The following is a 19,083-nucleotide window of genomic DNA, read 5'->3' on the forward strand; positions in this document are numbered from 1 at the left end:
TGGCTATTCCTTCAGTTCTCTCCCCAGGGCTACCTACCCCAGACTCTCCTCAAGCATCTATAGTTCGCTCTGCCCTCTCCCTGCCAGAGCCCAGGGTAAGTGGCTGCAAACAAAACTTTGTGTGTTGGTCCTTTAATAGGCTCTCTGTGTCTCCAGCCGTCTCTTCCTGGCAGTCAGAAACCTGCTGCTTTTTGCAGCTAGATGTTATCTGGGTTCCATTCTGGCTCTGGTGCTGTAGGCTGGGGAGCCCAGCTTGGATTTTAGACCCCCACACTTCTCTGGGGGAATGCCCATCCCCCACCCCTGGCCACTGAAGTATTTTTACCTACCACCTCTTGGAACCCACCAGCGCTCTTGCACCTCCTTTGCACTCCATACCGGTCTTGTTGTGGTTAAGTGGTTTCTTCTGTCTGTCCTTTGTTATGAGGCTTCTCTCCAGCTAGTGTGCAGTTGGTTATTTAGGATGACTTTTCTCACAAGTTAGTTGTGTAGTTACAGATTGTTCCTGGGAGGAGGTTAGTGAAGCTTCCACTTACTCCTCTGCCACCTTGGATCTATATATTTTTAATTTTATTTTTCTTAAATATGCCCTTTTAACATTTCTTGTAATATAGGTTTAATGGTGATGAATTCTCTTACCTTTTTCTGTTCTTGGAAGCTCTTTATCTCTTCTTTGATTCTAAATGATAGCATTGCTGGATATAAAGTAATCTTGGTTGTAGGTCCTTGCTTTTCATCACTTTGAATATTTCTTGCCAATTCCTTCTAGATTGAAGTTTCTTTTGAGAAATTAGCTGACAGTCTTATGGGACCTCCCCTGTAGGTAACTAACTGCTTTTCTCATGCTGCTTTTAAGATTTTTACTTTGTCTTGAGCTTTTGCATTTTAATTAGGATGTGTTGATGTGGGCCTCTTTGAGTCTATTTTTATTGGGGATCTCTGCACTTCTTGGACTTATAAGTCTGTTTCCTTTGCCAAGTTAGAGAAGTTTTCAGTCATTATTTCTTCAAAGATGTTTCAATCCCTTGCTGTCTTTCTTTTAATTTTGGTACCATTATGATGTGAATGTAGTTCCACTTGATGTTGTCCCAGAGGTTCCTTAAACTAGCCTCATTTTTTAAAGTTCTTTTTTGTTTTTGCTGCTCTGATTGGGTGTTTTCTGCTCCCTTGTCTTCCAGATCATTGATTAAATCTTCTGCTTCATCTTAATGTGCTATTGATTCCCTCTAATATAGTCTTCATTTCAGTTATTGTGTTGAAATCTGCTGGTTCTTTTTTATGTTTTGTATCTCCTTTTTTAATGTCTTCTATCTTTTGTGGAAGTTCTCTCTGAGTTAATCTATTCTTCCCCTAAGTTTATTTTGAGCATCCTTTTAACCAGTGTTTTGAACTTTGTATCTGGTAGATTACTTATCTCCGTTCTCTTTAGTTCTTTTTCTGGAATTTTGTTCTGTTCTTTTATTTGGGACATGATTTTTTGTTTCCTCATCTTGGCTGACTCCCTGTGTTTGTTTCTATGTATCATGTAGATCTGTGTTTCCCAGTCTTGCCAGAGTGGCCTTATATACTAGGTGTTCTGCGGGGCCTAGTGGTGCCATCTCCCTGTTCTCCTGAGCCTGGTGCTCCAGTGGTGTCCCGTGTGTGTGTGTGTGTGTGTGTGTGTGTGTGTGTGTGCGCGCGCGCACGAACCCTCCTGTTGTAAGTGAGCCTTGATTGCTGTTGGCATGTCTGTGGGGGTGAGGGTAGGGTTGTCCCTTAGCCTCATTGGTTCTGAGAGCTGGCCCTGATTACAGTAGATAGCTCTCAGCCCCTCAGCTGATCCCATGGATTTGGGAGTAACTTTAGCGGACTCTTTTGCCAGCCAGGTCTGCCCTTCAGGTGTTTCATTTGTGAAGTTCATTGGTTGGTTCCCTGGTGTGGTGTGAAGCCAGCCACTGGGAGTGTTAGTTCTGGAGCCTCTTGGGAGGGGCTCCAGTACTGGCCAAGGACAGCTGCCACTTGTGTTTGGCTTGAAGGCACTTGGGAGAGGTTACAGTGCAAACTGATGCCAGCTGCCACTTGTGCCATGCCTTGGTCCCTTTGGTGGGCACTGATGTGAGCTGAGGCTGTCCCTGGTAGTGTGTGGGTTCTTGACTATGTGCAGGGAAGATTTCACAATACAAGCCCAGATAATTTTGACAATACATTTATTAAGGCTGGGAACAGTGAAGAAAAGGGGAGGGGGCTTAGGAAGAAGCAACAAGAGAGAGCCTAGGTAGTGCTCTGCTTTGGTCCTCTAGAAATGTTACAGGAAAGAAATAAGCCATGCTGGGATGCATGTACTTACTGAGAAGTAAATGTTACAGTAACAGAAGTAAGCCAAAGCAGGGCTGCTGTTAGCTCACTGAAAAGTCAGAGAAAGGGGGATCTTGGAGACAGGTTCAGGGAGTTAGCTTGGGACAAGCAACTGCACACAGCTCCTCTGGTTGCATGTCTTGTGGGGACCCTTAAGTGTTTAGGAGGAAAAAGTAAAAGTTCACACTCAGGAAAAGGAGGGGCACAGTTGTGCTCCAAGGAGAGCATGCCTTGGGTTCATGTTCTTATTTGTTTTCTAAAGGTGGGGATCCTAGGGAAAGTCCTCCTAGGGGAGGGTCTCAGAATATTCATTAGCTTTCATGCATGTTTTTTAATATGCTGATGTGCCAGAATGCATGTAGGGAGGGACCAGAGTCATTTTCTTGTTAGTTTTACCTCTCTCTCTTGGATTTGTTTGGTTCTGGTTGGGCTTTTTGTTATTTATTTCCCCGACTTCATCTGTCCTTGGGTTGGGCTGGCACTAATGGCACTAATTGGGTCTCTGTTATCTATCTCCCTGACCAAGGTGATTTAAGCTATTTACTCTCTGGTTAGGGAAGAGAGGTGTAAACCATTTGCTTTCAAGTGTCCTTGGTTAGGGAAAATGAGATCCTGCAGTTTACTCGCTGGCTGTAAATTGCTCAGATTGTTTGGCCCCATTTGTCTAACCATGTCTCTCAGTTTCCCTTTTCCCACTTGTCCGAATAATTTTCCTAACATCTGACTATTTGTGCTAGGCTGGTGGCCACTTAGCTGCAGCATGTTCCATGCCAAGGCTGGCTGCCTTTAATGCCAAGCTTGAGGCCATCTGATGGGAATTACAGTGCAAGTTGAGTCAGTCGCCACTTGTGCTGGACTTGGGACTGCATAGTAAGAGGTACAGGCCAAGCCAAGGCCAGCTGCTGCTTATTTGGGGTTTGTGGACCTTTGAGAGGTTTTAGGAAAGCCCACAGCACAAGTGGAGGCAGGCTACTTTTGTGGAAAAGATGCTGGAAGTGGCTGGGGCTGGTCTCAGGGCATCACCAGGGCAGGGCAAACAGTGATTGCCAGGTTAATGAAGACCTCAGATTTGACACCTGACTGGGTGGGAGGAGAGTTTAACAAAGGAACAGTGGTGCCTGCCAGCATGTCCATCAGGGAGAGAGCCATCCTGACCCCTGCTCTTCCTGCCCTCACGCTGAAGCTAGTCTGTTTAGTTTCTCCTCATGTCCCTGGTGTTTTTAAGCTGCTGCCCCTGTACTGGGGTTAAGAGTGAGTTTGTGAGTGAATAAGTGAGCCAGTGGACGGGCTCCTCATAAGGAGCTTCTAGATCTCCAGCAGCCTTCTGTCTCACTTGGACACAGTCCCTGCCAGTTTTCACAGCCAGATGTTATGGGAACACCTCTTCTTGACACTGGTATCCTGGCCTGGGGATCCCTGTGTGGGGCTTTCACCCCTTGCTCCTCAGGGGGTCCCTCCATAGTCAAGATATCCCTCCCAGTACTTAATTTCCACACCATACGTGTGGGATCTCCACCTCTTCTGCCAGTCTCTTCGTGGCTTCTTCTGTATATCCTTAGTTGTGAGACTTCTGTTCACCTACTCTTCAGGTGGTTCTCAGTGATGATTGTTCCATAATTTCGTTGTAATTTTGATGTGGCCATGGGAGGAGGCAATCACAGCATCCACCTACTCTGCCATCTTCACCAGATTCCTTGTAGGTTTTTAACAAAGAATACCATTAGTTTGTCGGACTCTGTGTCATTTCCTTCCTCCCTCCCTTATGCCTTCTTTCCTCCCTTCTTTACCTACAGCAGACTCATAGCAAGTTAATGTACAGTCTCTGCGCTACACCCGAGGGGGTGTTGCCCAGGAATAGCCTAGCTGATCACCGAAAAAAGACTATAGGGCATCACCTCAATATAGTCACCTAAGTCACAAGGTTCTCATCTTTGTAGGCTCAGAAATCTGATTCTGTTGGTGTACTTAGAGGTGGCTCATGCTAGCCAAATTCAGGAGAGATAGCCGTAAAAACTAGAATACCCTTTTATAATTTTCCTGGGAGAAGAGAAATTGTCAGGTCCCAGTCAGTACTTCCTTTGCTTTGGGAGAGATGAACAGGTAAAGAAAGTTAGAAGTATGCTAGGTGAGCAAGGAGGGGTGGAAAGTCTTCAAATCGTATAACTTCTAGGTAAATCAGCCTCCCACGCTCACTCTAGGTACTGATGTGCAGCATGAATTGTCACTTGTCATTTAGCACCCTTTCTCTGGAAAGGGCAGTCTGGGCCTCTTGGGCCTTCCTGGCCTTCCTTAGAGACTGTTCCCTGCCTTCTCTTGTCAGTCCTTTCTCCAGTTGCTGGCAGACGCGTAGAATGATTAGGTTTAGGCTTTCTGTATTGAGTGGCATTTAGTGATGTTCCACTGAGCCTTCCTGAAGTTATTCCCACACATCTTCATTAGTGACCAGATGCTCCTGATTGTGTTCAAGAGCACTAGCTCTCTTGGTTAAGGGGCCCTAAACTGGGAAGCTCCATACCAGTGGCTGCTGCCAGTGAGTCTGTGGGGTTGGAGGAGGAAAAGCACACTGGGCTGGAGGGTGAGAAGGCTTCTTGGGCCAGTCAGGACTCAGGAAAGGAAGGTGGATTATAACAATTTAGTGCAGTGAAAGATGGGATGCAGGGTTTTACACAGTGGACACGTTATGGACAAGGGCAGAATGACAGGGAAGTCATTTTGGGAGGGAAAAGGTCAGGGCTCTGGGAAGATCAGAGCTGGGGTCCCCTGCCTAGCAATTAGATCTTCTGTAAGTCATCACACCTCTCGGAACTTCAGCTCTCCTGTTTGCATCATGGACATAGTAATAATGCTCCTCAGTATTGTTAGGGTGAAATGAGATGATAAAGAAGTGAGAGTGCTAGAGTAATGGTAGTACTGTTCATCAGGTCTTTTATGTTCTCATTTTGTGTATTTCTCATAATACACTTGGAGGCAGGGGGACTTCTTGCCCAGAGGTCTTCATTCAAGGGATATGTCAGTTATCCCTCTTATAGAAAAGAAAGATTGTCAAAATCATATGGGGGGGTAGTCAAACAAGATTGGTCATGTGTTGATAATGTGACAGCTGGTGCTGGTCCATGTCAAGAGTGCATTCTACCATTCTGTTTAATTTTGTATGTGTTTGAACTTTTCCATAATATGTCTTTTTTTAAAAATAAGTTAAAATATAATTCACAGATAAAGCTTCTTTATAAAGCAATCTCCTAATAGGCTTCTCACCTACATTTTTTCATCCCTTTCTAATTTGTCCTTCCATCCTATAGCTCAGTGGCTTTTTCTGAATAAAGCCTGGGAAGGGTTGTGTTTAATAAATGTAAACAGTTTTGATTATGACAGGACACTCAAAACCTTTCCTCTGCTACTGTCTGTTTTATATCTCTGAGAAACACCAGACTGGATTCCTCAGCTGACTTGACTGTGGCTCTTTATTTCCTCTTGAGAACACACTCATCAATATTATAGCTGATACCGAGGTGTCTTGGAGCACAATCAGGGTAATGATACTCCAGTCTCATTTCTCAGCAGACCTGTCCTCACCCCCTCACCACGGCTCCCTTCATTGCCTTTTTTTTTCTGGCTGTCCTCTCTTCTGTCACATACTCCTCTCACCCACTGACACCCCCTCCAATTTGCAGTCTCAGCTTGGGCGTGACCCCCTCCACTGGGATGTTACCCCTTTTGTCTCTCAGCTCTCTGCATACATGTGATCACTCTTTTAGCTGCCAGCTTGTCAGTGTTCTTCACTGGACTTCAGTAAGAACTGAACTTTCTGGAGCATCTACTGTGCGACAGATACTGTACTGAGCATTTTAGATGTATTTTTTTTAACCATACCCTCACCAGTATTAGATGGTATTTAAATTTTTTTAAGACTCTCCCATCTAGTGTGGCTCAGTTGGTTGGAGGATCTTCCTGTGTATCGAAAGGTCACAGGTTCAGTTCCCAGTCAGGGCACATGCCTGGGTTGTGAGTTTGATTCCAAATTGGGGCCCACGCGGGAGGCAGCCAAGCAATGTTTCTCTCACATCAATGTTCCCACCCCCCCAACTCTGGAATCAATAAATGTTAAACATAAATAAATAAGATTAAAACAACCATTTATTATTATAAAATCAGTGTGTATTCATGGTAGAAGTGTGAGAAAGTAGAGATCAGCAAAAATAATGACATGAAAATACTGTGAACTTTACCGTCAAGGATTGCCACTGTTATACAGTATAGTAAAATGATGCAGTTGCTATGAAAAACAGTATGGCAGTTCCTCAAAAAATTAAAAATAGAATCACCATATGATCCAGCAATTCCACTTTTGGGCATATACATAAAAAGTGAAAATAAGAACTCAAATATTCAAGTATTTGTATACCCATACTCATAGCAGCATTACTCACAGTAGCCAAAAATTAGAAACAACCCAAGTGTCTATAAATGAATGAATGAATAGACAAATTGTAGTCCGTACACTCAATGAAATATTATTGCACCTTGAAAAGGAAGGAAATTCTGATGCATGCTATAACACGGATTAATCTTGAGGACTTTATGCTATGTGGAATAAGCCAGTCACAAAAAGACAAACGTAGTATGATTCCATGTATGTGAGGTCCCTAAAACAGTCAAATCATAGTGATAGAAAGAACGGTGGTTGCCAAGGACTAAGGGAGGGGGAGTGGGGAGTTTGTCTAGGAGATGCAGAGTTCCAACTGGGGAAAAGGAAGAGTTCTGGAGGCGGATGCTGGTAATGGTTGCACAACAGCATGAATGTGCTTAATGCTACTTGAACTGTACACTTAAAAGTGGATAAGATGGTAAGTTTATGGTGTGTATATTTTTACCACAATTAAAATGTTTTTAAAAGCACATACAGTATGCTTTCGTTTTAGTAAAAATTAATTAAAATATTTATATACACATAAATACATTCATTTAAAAATTTGGAAAGGTATACAGGGTGGGGCAAAAGTAGGTTTACAGTTGTTTGTGTGAAAATAATACAATAATAAATAACAATACAAGAATAAACTGTTTCAATATTCACAACCGTAAACCTACTTTTGCCGCATCCTGTATATAATGAACTAGGGATGTAAAAGACTGCCACGAAGTCACTAGGAAAATTCAAATACTAAATTGTCCTTTTAAAACAGCCACTTAAAACAAATAAAACATTATAAAAAGAGATACCCTAACTTTATATAAAAGTGTATATATATATATCGTCGTCAGCAGCCGTCCGTCTCGAGAGACGATGGTGTAGCTTCTTAAGAGTCTATCTGCACCGCCGAGAATGGCTGTGTAGTCCAACTCGGGAGTGACATGGTATCTGTCTCCTCCCGTGTTGAATTGACATCTTGCGATGACGCTGAAGCTACAGAGCTTGGGCAGGGTGATATGGAGGGTCTGCTGTTGCCCATGCAGCAGACCCCCCCTCTCTTCGCAGCTGAAGGGTCCAAGGGAAAGACGGAGTCAATACAGCTTGGCTTCAGGTGCGCCGCAGGAGTTGCCGGTGTTGACTACAACGTCAAACCGCCTTAGGGACTCCGGCTCCGGATTTTCTGTCGGGGTTTACTCCCTTAGCCTTTTCCCTGAAGAGGTATGCCGCAAGGCAGCGGAGGTTTTTTGGAGTCAGAGTTTACCTTCTCTGATGTGCCCTGACTGGAAGATCGAACCAGCGACACTTAGCTCGCAGGCCGACGCTCAATCCACTGAGCCAAACCAGCCAGGGGTATATATATGTATATGTATAATATATGTGTGTGTGTGTCTGTGTATATACTTCAGTTCACCCATGGATCTAACAGGCTTCAAAATGGAGAGGAAATATTATTAAACATTTTAAGGAAAAAACACTGTTAATCTTATGTACTATTGTTGAAAGACAATTCTCAGAATTATCTCAAATGAATATTCGCTTCTGAAAGTAATTAGAAATCCACAGCCCAATAATGTACTTACTATAAACAGTTCACTAATATATTTACAACATTAATAACTCTTTCAGGGTGTAAGTTTTCTGGTACATTGTAGACATGGGTTAATTTCTATCAGGCATTCTCACATTACTTCTATTTCTATTTCTATTTCTTTTCTATGGGAGTCTTCACATGTAATAGTGTGGACCAATTCAACTTGTTTACATTTAATAGGTTTTATCCAGTGAGTCCTCTCATGTGTTTGAAAGAAACTGGGATAACTGAGGCCTTTCCCAAATTCTGCAATATTACATGATTTCTCTTCTGTGTGCCTTGTCACGTCTTCTAAAAGTTTCCACATTCCTTACATTTATAGGGTTTCTCTCCAAAATGAGTTATTTCATGTGTTTGTAAGGAACTGGATCTCTGTAGGCTTTACCACATTGTTTACAATTGTACAGCTTCTCTCCAGTGAGATTTCTTTGATGTTTTTGAAGATCACCGGGATACCTAAATGCTTAACTACAGTTTTTTATTTGTGTGGTTTCTCTCCATTGTGATTCATATGTTTGAAAACTTTGATAATATCTGAAGCCTTTCCCACATTCCTTACATTCATAAAGTTTCTTTCCAGTATGAATTATTTTGTGTGTTTTTAAGGAACTGTGATCTCTGTAAGCTTTACCACATTCATAAGGTTTCTCTCCAGTGTGAGTCCTTTTGTGTCCTTGTAGGGTACTAAACTGTAGGCTGTCACACATTACTTACCACACATTCATAGTGATTTCTTTCATGTCTTTGAAAACTTTGATAACATCTGAAGGCTTCCCCACATTCTTTATATTGATAGGGCTTCTCTCCAGTGAATGTTCTTTCATGTGATTGGAAACCTAGATGAGAACTGAAGGATTTACTGTACTTCTTACATTCATAGGGTATCTCCCCTGTGTGAGTCCTTTGAAGTGTTTGAAAACTTTGATGCTATCTGTAGGTTTTTCCACATTGTTTACATTGATAAGAGTTTCTCTCCAGTGTGGGTTCTTTCATGGATTTAAGTGAAGTTGAAGAACTAAAGGTTTCCCACATTCCTCACATTTATAGGTTTTCTCTCTGTTGTGATTTATTTCATGTTTTTCAAAACACTGGAGATAACTGAAGGCTCTCCCATATACATTGCATTTATATGGCTTCTGTCCATAATTCTGATACTCATATGGTTTGTGTCCAGCTTCACATCTGATATGCATATTATGGGATGATGCATAAGGACTTTTCCACATACAGTATATTCCCATGGTTTTACTTCAGAAGAGTTTTCTTCTTCAGGTTGAGATTTGGAATTAGGATGAAGTTTTCTTTCACTGACTACAGTAGTCCCTCTATATATCGCAGTTCACTTACCGCGGCCTCACTGTATCGCAGGATTTTAAAAAATATTATATTTAATTGTTTATCGCAGATTTTTTGCTATATTGCGGGATTTTACAGTACTGTATACATATGTTGTTAAAGTTATGTAGGTTTAAGAGTGTAGAATATGTTTAAGAACATAAGTAGTATTTACAAAAAGTGTGGAAAAGGTTAATAAGGGACTGGGAACAGTTTATAAGTGTGTGGGAAGGGTTTATAAAGCCTTAAAATATATATAAATACTAAAATAAATGTAAGGTTCCTATTTCACAGATTTTTACCTATCGCGGGGGCATCTAGAATGTAGTACCCACGATAAGTGAGGGAATACTGTACCCTCTTTCCTGTCACCAATTATCTCTACCATATGATTTCTTAATTTTCACCCCTGGCTTTTGTACTGATCTTCAGCGTCATGATCTTCCTGTTTGTTTGTTTGCTTGTTTATATCCTGTTGAGGCTAGGTTCCTGAAGGTTTCTCCCATAACATCTTTGTAGAGTTCCTTCTGTGAAAAATCCAGTAAAGCCTACTCCTCTAGAGTGAAGTTCAGGGCCACACCCTCAAAGACCACTGACTCCATTTCCAGGTGTCGCCGAGTCCTTCCTATACATTATCACAGCTGGAGAGAAGCTGTGGCACAGCCAACAGGGCCATGGAGGGCAGGTAGCAGCATCCTAGCATGATTTGTTGAAAAGACTGTTCTTCCCCCACCTTTATCAGAAGTCAGTTAATCATGTATGTGTGATTCTATTTCTAGGCTCTTCAAAAAAGCTTCTGTCAGCCTTCTTGAACTCCAAACTCTGTCTCTTCAACTCAGCAAGACTGCTGTGCTTTACTTGAGGTTTCCCTCCCTGCACCAATGTCCAGAATATTCCTCTGGGCAGAAAGCCAAGCTCAACATGGGGCTCTCTTCCCTTGTTTCTCTTTGCCCAAGGACCAGTATTATGTTGCCTTTTGTCCATGTCTGAAAGCAGTTGTTGGTTGATGTATTTTGTTCTGTTTTCTAGCGTTTCACATTGGAGGGTAAATTCCATACTTCTTCATTGCTAGAAGCAAGTATTTGTTCTTTCTTCCTCTTTGTGCTTTGTTTTGAATAGTTTTTATTGCTATGTCTTCAAGCTTCCTGAGATTTTTAAAAATTTTATTTATTTATTTGGGGGGGACCCCTCGCTCTGTAACAATTCCCCCATCTCAGATTTAAGACCCTTTATAATCTTATAAAGGACAATGGGCGAAGGTCTCGTGCTCCTCTAGCTGCTTCAAGCTGGACATGGTCATCGTCCTACCTACCCTTGGATCCAGAAATTCCTAATAAGAGTTGGGGTGTGGAGGGGAGGGTGGCCTTCCCACATGGGGAAGGATCTTGCAGACTCCAGGTCAGTTGGCTGTCCCCAGCCAACCGGCTGGTATCCTTGTTATATTCTGGGGGTAACAGATTTGGCAACAGGATTAAAAGGCATCATTCAGTCCATAACCACTAGATGACAAAAGGCAAGGATTAATTTTTCAATGTCCCACCCTGGGGGAACAAAAGGCTTCTTTGGGGGTGTGCAAGGCACGTCACACCTGCCCAAAGCCCTTTTGCCCACTATACTTAGTTAGGGCTGAGGGGAATATTTTAGGTTTCTCCCCTCTCAGACCTCTGGGACCTTTCTGTCCAAGCCATTAGGATAGAAAAGGAAAACCAGTTTTAAAGTGAAGCCTACAGACCACCCCATTCTTCACCAACCCAACCACTTAGTTCAGCCAAACCATTGAGTCTCAGGAGGCAGCGATGCAGACAGGATTAAGTGAGGCCTATATGTGCAGACAATCACTCAGGTAATGAGATCATAGGCTTATGCCCTATGAAAACAGAACACACATGTTAATTTATGCAACATAACCCACAAACCAGTTTCTAAATCTGCGAGACTGTCTTATTGGGAAGACATCCAGTTGCAAGGCATTTGACATTCTTCTTGCCTGTAAATTAAGCATCTTTGATGATGTCATAGACCTAGTTTAACTTTCAAATAAAAACAAACTTTAAATGAAAGTAAACTTTAAAGACAGTTAGCTACACTATTTTATAATCTACCACTGAGCATTGTGATTTTCTTGAATCATGATTTTTCTCAAGATTACCCTCCTTGTCATTAAAGGGACTGCATTAAGTCCAGTTTTAATTTATTCTGTTTGTTTGCATAAACACAACAACAGCAGCAAATTATCACTTCTGATCTTTAGTTCTGTTTTGCTGGAACTTACACAAGGAACCTTTAGGGTGACTTTCAGTTTGCCCCTCAGGGCACAGGAGCTGAGCCACATACCTGCCATTCAGCCTTGCCTGTAAACATCTGCCTTTTCCAAGTCCTTCAGGTTTTCCATTGTGCCTTAAGGTTCCTTCTAGCCATCTTTCAGGAAAGCAACCTTCGTTCCTTCCCTGGAAAGGTTGCCATGGACCGCACAACCAACCAAGGTACCAGGCCTTTTTTCTCATGGGTTTTTATTACCTTCAAAAGTCAATCCCAGTTCCTCAGGGCTTTTTGGTAACAACCAGAGCCCAAGCATGTCTCCTTTAAGTATGACATTCCAGTCAAAGTCTTGGTTAACAAAACCTCTATTAACAACTGGTCTTATTAGTTTTATGCAAAGAACTTTATGTCATTACTTCTTCAGAATGCCAAATTCTGGAGGGATCAGGTAGAGAGAAAAATATACAGTGTGAAGGAAAATCCTTGTCCTTTTAATATTCACTAAAATTGCATTTCCATATTTACATTTTCTTTTGTTCACTTTCCTACATGTGATGGGTTTTTTGAGTGGGGGGGTGATTTGTTAGCTCATTTATTAATTTATTTTGCTTTCATTTTTTTCCCCCCACTAAAAATTTTTGTTTGTTTTTCTATTACAGTTGTCCCACTTTTTTTCTCATTGCTTCCCCATACCCTGCCCACCCCCTCTCCCACAGTCAGTCCCAACCCCATTGTCCATGTCCATGGGTCATTTATTCATGTTCTTTAACTAGACACTTTCCCTCCTTACCCCCCTTCTCTCCCTCCCCCCTCCCCCCTTGTCACTGTTAGTCTGCTCCTTGTTTACATGCCTCTGGTTCAGTTTTGCTCATTTGTTTCTGTTGTTCATTAGTCTCCTGTTAGGTGATATCATATGGTATTTGTCTTTCATTGCCTGGCTTATTTCGCTAAGCATAATTCTCTCAAGTTCCATGCATGTTGTTGCAAATGGTACAAGTTCCTTCTTTCTTCCTGCTGTATTGTATTCCATTGTGTAGATTACCACAGTTTTTTTGATCCACTCATCTACAGATGGGCACTTAGGTTGTTTCCAGCACTTGGCTGTTGTATAATAAATAGCGCTGCTATGAACATAGGGGTGCGTAAGTTCTTTTGAATTGGTGTTCCAGGATTCTTCAGATATAGCCCTAATAATGGAATTGCTGATTCAAAAAGTTCCATTTTTAGTTTTTTGAGAAAATTCCATACTGTTTTCTGTAGTGGCTGCACCAGTCTGCATTCCCACCAACAGTGCAGTAGGGTTCCCTTTTCTCCGCATCCTCGCCAGCACATGTTGTTTGTTGGTTTGTTGGTGATGGCCATTCTGACCAGTGTGAGGTGGTACTGAGATTTTTGTTTTGTTATGTCTAATCTATTAAGCCAATCCAGTATAATTTTCATTTTAGATATTGTAGTTTTCGTATGTAGAAGTTCCATTTAGTTCTTTTTATATTTTCCATTTTGTATGTTTTCCTTTGAATCCTTTAGCATATTGAGCATATTTATAATAGCTGTTTTTAAAGTTCTTATCCGCTGGTTTCATCATCTGTCATTCCTGTTACTGACTAATTTTTCTTCTGGTTTTGGGTCACATTTGCCTTCTTTTTGGCATGACTAGTAATTTTTTATTGGAAACTAGAAACATTCTGAGTGTTTCTGAGCATTTGGATTTTGTCTTCCTTCAAAGAGTATTAAAGTGTGTTTTGGGTGACAATAAGTGACTTCCTATATAGGGTGTATCTAAAAATACTCTTTATGACTTGTTTACCCTTAATACCAAGGCATGTCCCTCTGGGTTCTCTTTACTATTTGATCTGAGTATTCAGCCAGGTCTCTACTCTGGCTGGATAGAATAAGAATGCCTCCCAGTTATTTTTTTTCAGGGCCAGAAGTAGACATCTTAGTGAAACTTTTTCTTTCTTTAATTATATTTTATTGGTTATGCTATTACAGTTGTCTTGAGTTTTCCCCCTTTGCCCCCCTCCACCCAGCACCCCCCACTCCCTTAGGCAATCCTTCCTCCATTGTTAATGTCCATGGGCCATGCTATAAGTTCTTTGGCTACTCCATTTCCTATAGTGTACTTTACATCTCCATGGTTATTCTGTAACTACATATTTGTGCTTCTTAATCCCTTCACTTCTTCACTCATTTCCCCTACACCACCTCCCATCTGGCAACCATCAAAATGTTCTCTGTATCCACGATTCTGTCTTTGTTCTTGTTTGCTTAGTTTGTTTTTAAGATTCAATTGTTGATAGTTATGTATTTTTTGCCATTTTATTATTCACAGTTTTGATCTTCTTTTTCTTAAATAAGTCCCTTTAACATTTCATATAATAATGGTTTGGTGATGATGAACTCCTTTAGTTTTTTCTTGTCTGGGAAGCTCTTTATCTGCCCTTCCATTCTAAATGATAGCTTTGCTGGGTAGAACATCTTGGCTCTAGGTCCTTGCTTTTCATGACTTTGAGTATTTGTTGCCACTCCCTTCTAGCCTGCAAAGTTTCTTTTGAGAAATCAGCTTATAGTCTTAAAGGAACCCCTTTGTAGGTAACTCTCTTCTTTTCTCTTGCTGCTTTTAAGATTCTCTCTTTATCTTTATTTAACCTTTAGCATTTTAATTATGATGTGTTTTGGTATGGTCCTCTTTGCATCCATCTTGTTTGGGACTTTCTGTGCTTCCTGGATTTGCATGTCTTATTTCCTTCACTACATTAGGGAAGTTTTCTTATATATAGCTTTTGAAGCTACACTATCTTATTTGATCCTTACCACAATCCAGTAAAGTAAGTAGTGTTATTTTCCTTTTATAGATAAAGTTAGCAAGGCCCAGGGAAGTTGATTTTGTGACTCGTTTATAGGTGGCAGGGCTGGATCTTGGGCCCAGGTCTCTTTGACTCCATTACTTCCATGCCCTTTAACTCCATGAGAAAAAGGGAGCAGTTTTTCAGAGTATTTCCTCAGTTATGAAGTGCACATTTTACACATATTGACATATCTCAAATCAAGAGGATATATCTTGAAATAGAAACATATGGGATCATTTTTTTTCCAGAAAAGCTATCATTGAATTTGTTATGGTTTGTCTAAAATCACTATGTCATTTTAGGCCCTGACAAGTATTGCTCAGTTGATTGGGCCTCATCCCACAAGGTGACAGGTTGCTGGTGTGATACCCAGTCAGGGTGCATATGTGGGTTGCGGGTTCATCCTTGGTCAGGGCACGTGCAAGAGGCAGCCAATCAATGTCTCTCTCTCACATTGTTATTTCTCTCCCTCTCTTTCTCCCTCCCTTCCCCTCTCTCTAAAAACAAATGTAAATAAATAAAATATAAATATATATAAAAAAATAAAATCACTATGTCTTGGAATCAAGGAAATATATCTCCAGTGCCAGATAGAGCCTTGCTACATAACATATGCATAATAGACATTTGTATGCTAGGTTCAAAAATACAGTTATTTTATACAGCAAAATTCTTCTAAAGTTTTATGCCTCTGCTTGTTTCTTCAGGTATTTTATGCATGGTGTGTGTCGAGAAGGAAACCAATGCCTGTTCTCACATGACTTGGCGAACAGCAAGCCATCCACCATCTGCAAGTACTATCAGAAGGGCTGTTGCGCGTATGGAACTCGTTGCAGGCAAGAACCCCGCTACTGCCCCCAGCTGTTGCGCTGCATTGAATACTGTCAGGAATTCGGATCCCTGATTTGGAGCATGGGTCTTCATGAGGAGAAAATGAGGGACATCTGTAATAGTGTCAACAATTTTTTTAAAAGGTTTAAGTAATATGACAATATTACAGAAAGTATGACAAATATTTTTGTACCCTCAATTTCAGTTCCCAAAAACTAATTTTTCAGAAACACTTTTCAGGCCTTATCTTATGAGACTTTAGTCATAAAATTGCACTCATAGCATATATAAGATATAATCTTTTTCCCAACTTAACATGTCATAAGCTTTCTCCTATTCCGCTACTTTATCCACAACTGTAATTTTATGTTTCATAATGTTAACATATCATCATTTAATTAACTATGCCTCTGTTAGAAATTTGACTTCCAGTTTTTTGCTATGAGTACTCTTGCAATGAATATTTATGTTCATAGAGTCTTCCTTTTTGCCACTGACATCTGTAGACAACTTTATAACTTTTAAACCAGGAAATGTTCCAGAAACCTGTTCCTGTCCTTTTGTGGTGAAGAGCTGCAAAACTCCCTTCATTTCTTCCTCTGGCTGCCTAAGGAGTAATGGAAGTTGGCCCATCTTGCCCTACCCCTGCCTGTGGATGCCCCAGAGAGATAGCCCAGGAAAGGCTGGTCTCCTCCAGCTGTTACATTGGCCATAATTAACATTGTGAGGACTCCTGCCCAAAAGGACACTGGGTTGGGAGTCAGGAGATTTTAATTCAATATCTGTTTGGAATTTTCAGGGTTTTTTTTTTTGTCTGGTCTGGGGCTGTCTGTCCCACTCAAGTCCTACAAGGACACTTAAGTGTAAGTGATTGACTGCAATGTACCACTCACTCTTAATTGCCAGGCAGTTCTAAGTGATAAGCCTTTTATCAATTAAAATATGGGGAAAGATTATTTCATTCTCCATCTCCACAAATGGGGCAGAAAGTAGGACGTACCACACCTGGGCAGTGTGGGAGACATTTGCTTGTAGTGTGTCCATCATGCGTCTGCTGTGTTTTGTTTAGATACGATCACACGAGGCCCTCTGCTGCAGCGGGCGGTGCTGTGGGCTCCCTGCCCCACACTGTGACCTCCCCAGGCTTCCACAGTCCTCAGCCTCCTTCCGACCTCACTGCGCCTATTGTGAAAACTAACTTACATGAGCCTGGGAAACGTGAGAAGAGAACTTTGGTACTTAGAGACCGAAGTGAGTGAGCAGAACCCTTTTGTTGCCTCTTTTTGAAAAGCATTCTTGTCTTGTTCTTCATGTTCCTTTCTGGTCTTCTCTTGACAAGAAGGCTGCTAACCTAAAACCCCTCCAAGCTGTCTGAATGTCAGGGCACCGGATCTGTCCTGAGAATGGCCTTCATTTGGCTGCAGAGTATTCGGGCGATGCATATGGCCTTGTGCCCAAGGCTGGGCTGAGCCCCAAGTTTGCCCTGGCAAAATATAAACAGTACTTTTTTTGTCAGTGTGTAACTGCTGTCTGCATATGGTGGTTGCCCAATTCTGAGAAGCACAAAACCGTTCATTTCAAAGTTCCGTATTTTAATAAAGAGTATGTATCACTGTTTGACCTCTAGGTCACATAGTTCTTATACTGAGTCAGTGTTTGCCATTTTAGGTTGCACTGTTAGTAATAGAATAACATGTTGAGTTTTGGGGAGTGGTGTCTACTCCAGAACAGGGTTTGGGGAAAAAGAAGGCTACAGATCATGAAAGTTGTTTTTATTGGCTGGTGTCTCAACAGGTGAAGCAATTTCTAATTCTTGGAATTGTGCAGCACAAGATAGGCAGATTCCATTCTAAGCAAATAAGTAATTGATCTGGTTAAATACGTCCCCTGTAAAAAGGCCAGAGGTGTTTGTGATGGGAAAGGAAGGGCTCCAGGTGTGAGAAGGGGGGACCATAGGGAAATTTAACATTGACCTCAGAACCCAAAAACTCACTCCAGATTTTCATTAATTCTAGTTCACTTTAAAATGATAGGTAACTTTACTTGTATAAAGGAAACCACTGTATTCTATTGACCACATTCTAAATTCTCTTTGACTTTTATATATATATGGAAAAAATATATATATATAAATATATATATTTTAGTGTTAACTGATCCAAATGTTGACATTTCCATACTTGCTATTTTTATTTTTTTATTTTTTATTTTTATTTATTTTTTTTCATACTTGCTATTTTTAAATAGCAACTTTAGTGTTCTTTTGTATAAATATATCATGGTCTGTTTTTGCAATTTCCCTTTGTTGCCAATTATATTTTTTCACTTAATGGCACTATGAACATTTTATGCTGTTCTTTTTGTTCTTCCCTCTTGGCTTTTTTTTTCCCTATATGCTTCCAAGAGAGAAATTCACAAGGTCAGAGTTTCTTGATCTGTTAGGTTTTGACTAGCCACTTACCAGAATGGTTGGGCCAGTTTTCGCTTATGTGTGTGCTGTGTGTTTTGTATTGAGATCTCTCAGGCATGGCTGAAGAAAGGTCTTGCCCAAGTGTTGTGAGTAATCCAGGAGGCAGTGGTCCCCAGAGCAGCCCGGAGATGAAGCCGCATTCCTACCTGGATGCAATCAGGAGTGGCCTTGATTACTTCGAAGCCAGCAGCTCCTACAGCAGTGAGCAGCAGCTGTGCCCCTATGCGGCTGCCGGGGAGTGCCGGTTTGGAGATGCTTGTGTCTACCTGCATGGGGACATGTGTGAAATCTGTAGGTTACAAGTCCTGCACCCCTTCGACCCAGAGCAAAGGAAAGCTCATGAGAAGGTAAAGTTACAAGCCTTTGTATGAACTCGTTTTAAGAAATTTGAAATGCACTAAGTGACAAAATTGTTGGTATTTCTGCTAATATCTGTCTGCCAATAATATCTGCTTTATGTACCTGGTATATTTATATCTATTTTCAAGTCCTTTTGCCTATTGTCATTTGACAATTCTTGATTATTTAGAATACAAAACGGAAACATCAGAAACATAAAGCTATGCAAAGTTCAGAGAATAAATCTACCTCAGGAGCCGAGTGTATGTATGTCATATGCACACACACCCTTCCTCTCTAGATTTACATATCATGGTGGCTGCAATCTAGCCAGACTGAGTTCTAGAGAATTTGAGGAGCCCAAGTCATAGAATCTGAAGAGCCAGGTGTTAAAGGGACCTTTCAGGTCATTATGTCCCAGTGTTTAGGAGGCACTGTCTCACAGGGGCCCTGTGCTTGGTGTAGGGCTCTGAAGATGAGTAAGAAAGGGAGGAACCCATGGCTGCACTGTAGAAGCTGTGAGAAGGAACTCACAGTATGTGGGGGTTGAGTCTGCTACCTTCCATTTTCCTCCTGGGGCTGTTCGGTGAGCACAGGATTAGAGCTTCCCTCTTCACACTGGTGCCGAGGTCTTGGTGTTTTGCATGTTGGTTTATCTCACGTC

General features: G+C 41.3%; 1 protein-coding gene across 3 annotated transcripts in view; it reads left to right on the forward strand.

The window, feature by feature from the left end:
- The window catches only part of MKRN2 (makorin ring finger protein 2), a 60,329-nt gene that overhangs the window by 21,588 nt on the left and 19,658 nt on the right, over positions 1-19,083 (forward strand). For 2 of the 3 annotated variants that reach the window (XM_090284199.1, XM_090284197.1), the window contains exons 2-4: positions 15,487-15,615; positions 16,680-16,861; positions 18,126-18,427. In XM_090284199.1, coding sequence (XP_090140325.1) covers positions 15,487-15,615; positions 16,680-16,861; positions 18,126-18,427 — 613 coding nt within the window. The remainder of the gene's footprint in view (positions 1-15,486; positions 15,616-16,679; positions 16,862-18,125; positions 18,428-19,083) is intronic. The other variant, XM_090284198.1, reaches the window with a different exon arrangement.

This window comes from Furipterus horrens, unplaced genomic scaffold (genome assembly GCF_987537825.1).
Source record: "Furipterus horrens unplaced genomic scaffold, mFurHor1.1.pri manual_scaffold_7, whole genome shotgun sequence".
In the NCBI taxonomy this organism is placed as follows: Eukaryota; Metazoa; Chordata; class Mammalia; order Chiroptera; family Furipteridae; genus Furipterus; species Furipterus horrens.